The 3,593-nt window shown below is 52.7% G+C and overlaps 1 protein-coding gene across 1 annotated transcript in view; it reads left to right on the top strand.

Annotated features, from left to right (window-relative positions):
* Positions 1–2,671, top strand: part of LOC109514274 (von Willebrand factor A domain-containing protein 5A-like) — a 19,815-nt gene extending 17,144 nt beyond the window's left edge. Inside the window, exons 12-16 of the mRNA XM_019867213.1 lie at positions 8–255; positions 618–869; positions 1,082–1,281; positions 1,936–2,059; positions 2,151–2,671. Of these exons, the coding sequence (XP_019722772.1) occupies positions 8–255; positions 618–869; positions 1,082–1,281; positions 1,936–2,059; positions 2,151–2,230 (904 nt within the window). The 3' untranslated portion in view covers positions 2,231–2,671. The remainder of the gene's footprint in view (positions 1–7; positions 256–617; positions 870–1,081; positions 1,282–1,935; positions 2,060–2,150) is intronic.
* Positions 2,672–3,593: the final 922 nt, after the last annotated feature.

Raw genomic sequence — 3,593 nt, forward strand, 5'->3', positions numbered from 1 at the left:
CCCGAAGCTTGACCATTCATCGGCTGGGTGCTCGGAGCGCGATTCGCTCCCTGGAAATGGAGGAGGACGCGAGCGCTCTCCGGCCTCGGGAGGAAGAGCGAAAAGGGCGAGGGGCGAGCGCCAGGGACAAAGCGGTGGAACTCAGCGTCCAGTCAGGGGTGAGCAGCAGCTACACCGCCTTCGTTGCCGTCCGCCAGGGAGACGGCGCCGCGCTTGGAGGACCTTTACTGCGGCGAAACATCCCCGCTCCCTGTTGTAAGTGTCTCTCGCAGGAGCCCGTTTTTAATTTGAATTGCGCTGCTTTTCTTTCAGTGTTATTCGTAGAATTATTTTATTGACAGTCCTTCATAATGTTAAAATGGGAAAGCTATTTCCAGCATGCTTGGTCGCGGGGTGTTCCCGGAACACATCCCAGCTAACTTTGAGGCAAAAGGCAGACCACACCCCAAACTGCTCGCCAGTCAGTTGCAGGGCACACATTTCAAAAGACGGTGGTGATAACTGAGATGGACAGTCTGAAAGAACATGATCGTGAAATGAAGGTGACCCGAGTGAATGGGATGGAAGAATTGCATTTGGCGTTTGTTGCTTTTGACCCGGCTGTGGTTTGATTTCAGCGATGCCGATGCAGATGATGTGCATGATGAGGTCGCCTCAACCCATGCGTGAGTACATCTCAACGACGCTCGCGACGGCTGCGCACTCGATGTCCTTTCAGATTGTAACGCCGCATTTGTTGGGAGGGGGCAGCTTTCCTCGCAGGCAACGCTATGTGCTCGGCGCCGCGCTCGGCTCCCGGCCCGATGATGATGGCCGACTGCTGTTTCCAGGAAATGGGTACTTCAACTCTTTGCACGACATGCACAAAAGTTAGCCGCCGATCCACTTCTTTGTCATGATGCTTGGCCGAGATAATGTTTGGTTTGGATCGTTCATCCGTTCATGAGCCGTCTTAGACACGTAGACACGCCGCGCCGGCCGACTGCCGCACCGGCGCAATCAAAGTCACCCGCCGGCAATCGGGACGCTTCGGTCCAAGCTCGACCCACAAAGCGCAAATGGCGGCTCGCTGACTTCACAGAAGACCTCCAAGACGAAGCGGACGATCTCTGCGAATTTTCCAATGAAGTCGCGCCGCCGCCGCCGCCGGCCCGCCGCAGAGAGCCGTTGCTGGAGCTGGTGTCCCTCCAGAAGGCGTCCGGCTGCTGGCCGCTCGAGGAGGCTCTGGCCGCCGCGCTGGGGAAGAGCGGCGAGGAGGTGGAAGCCCCCAAACCCGCAGCGGTGAGTCACCGTGAGGAGAAAGGAGCACGGGATGACTCGGGGCCAATTAGCTCGGCGGTTCTCCCAGAACGCTGTGGCGCTAACAGGGAGTCGCTGGCCAGCTGACTTCAAATCTCACCCTTCTCAACCAAGCGCCCGCAAGGCAACTCGTGCAAAGTAGCCCGGCTCGAACCCGCGCCGTATTTGGCCACTTTTGTGGCCTTGCCCATCATAGCTGAGAAGTTGAAAATGGGACCGCAAGCAAAGTAGCGTCGGCGGGGAACCGCCACATGATGCCAGCACAAATGTTGCAAAGCTATCAGACAACATTTCGAAAAGCGCTCGACCCGTTGGCTGTACCCCGGGTCAAGATGTCGCGACCTTACTTCTGCAAGTCGCCGGCATTTTGCCTTTCAAACCAATTTCGCTCACGCAACACGTAGGGACCTCGAAAGGGACCGTTCGCTAAGATGTACTCCAGAGCTTCATCACAGCCCATCGGCAAAATCTCCGAAAACACAACATCAACAAACGCATGCGGCCAGCCTCCCGCTTGCCGTGGGAAAACGGAGCCCGGGATGCCGGCTGAGGTTTCGTCTTTACGTCGGCTCATTCTAATCGCGGCTCCTCCCCCCTCCATCTCTGTGCCTCATTGCGGAACGCGCCGTGAATTAGGCGAGCGAGGAAGTGTGGGCCACCATCCTGGCTCTCGTCTGGCTTCACGGGCTCCAGTCTGAGGCCCGAGACGAGTGGCAGCTTCTGGCTCTGAAGGCGGCGGCGTGGCTCCGCGCTCAGAAGGGTAGGGTACCCCAAAAGCAGCGCACCTTTTGGACTCCAAATTCGAGCCAGTCGGCCATGTCCCCTGACGGCGCTTTCATTTTCCCTTTTAGCGCCCGGAGCGCTCGAGTGCGTGGAAGCCGCCAACGCTTTGTTGGGGTGTCACGTGCCGAGCGACACGCTGGGCATCTGAGCTCCTCGTCAAACGGACGACGTCCACCCCGAAGAAAGCATCCCACGTGTTCTCCCGCTTCGCTTCGCTGTGTTTTCAAGATCTCCCACCGCCGTTGGCTCGCTCCTCCGAGCCATTCGATTGGCCGTCTTCACCTAACATGTCAAAACGGCGCATTTGGGATCAAGGTTCCATTTCCTGTCCCCATCGCTCAGATTGATTTTTATACTCGAGATACACCACACGCACCCCTTTTTTTTGTATCGTTTCCCCGGACTGCGCTTTTACACCTGTTGCGCATTTTGTTTTTGGCTATGGAATTATTATTAATTCTCGTTGGATAGTTGAATGAATGACTCTGGTTGTCGTTTCTGAAGTATTTCCTCATGTGAAGTCCTCAACATCCATACATCGGTGACAAGCGACAGTGTGGAAGAGGGAAGTGAACGTGTCAAAAAAAATGAACAGGAGCAAATAAAAGGTCCAATCAAAACCGCCTCCTTGCCATTTTTTGCTGCCCTCTTGTGGTGATGAGCAAACACGGCACATTATTTTATACATCACTTTTTTACTTGACTTTTCCATTTCTAATGTGAGATATATATATATATCATATATAGGGGTTGCCAATCCCAGCCACGAATACTAAAGGCCTACAAAATCTGATGTGGAGTAAGTCCTCCTCAGTTTGTTACATCAGTTTGACATGTTGGCGTCAATCATCATCAAGAAAGATCTTGGCTCGCAATTGTTTTGCCGTCGTGTTCAATGGCATTTGAGATATCAAAAGGGGTCGCTACTCTGGATCAATGAGAACTCAAAGAGTGAAGAATCACTCTGAAAAAAAGCGGGATCAAACATTGCGATTATAGTTTTTCAAATAAAGTTTTTTTCTTTTTTAGGAACGTGCAACAACAAAAAAGTGGTTTTTAATTTTATTTTTTTGGGGGGAGGGGGGGTTGCTGGTATGCATCCCAGCATACTTTGCAGATTTTTGGGGTGTCCTACGGCGCCTGGCTGACTGTTTTGTGCCGAGGCAAAAATCATTTCTTTTCGAAAAATCTAAAAATGGAGCTTTGGTGCAACCTGCTGGCATGTTGCTGCCAGGCACCAGGGTTGAACTTAGAGGAGGAGCTTCTTTTGAACAGGGCCAGAACTTTGTTGAAGAAGGTGGGGGTGGGGGGGGGTGTTTTGCTGCCATCTTGTGGAAATTATGAAACTTTTTGGGTGGGAGGCAGTTGCACGCAAATTTTGGGAGTGTACATCACTGGTCTAAAGTAAGGGGGTGTGTGTTTGGCTTTATTGCGCTCTCTTTCCTTACATTTTGACATTGATCATTGACAATGCAGTGCCACTTTAATTCGTGGAGAAAACAAAAGCCGGT

This window comes from Hippocampus comes, unplaced genomic scaffold (assembly GCF_001891065.2).
Source record: "Hippocampus comes isolate QL1 unplaced genomic scaffold, H_comes_QL1_v1.1 scaffold49, whole genome shotgun sequence".
NCBI classification, from domain to species: domain Eukaryota; kingdom Metazoa; phylum Chordata; class Actinopteri; order Syngnathiformes; family Syngnathidae; genus Hippocampus; species Hippocampus comes.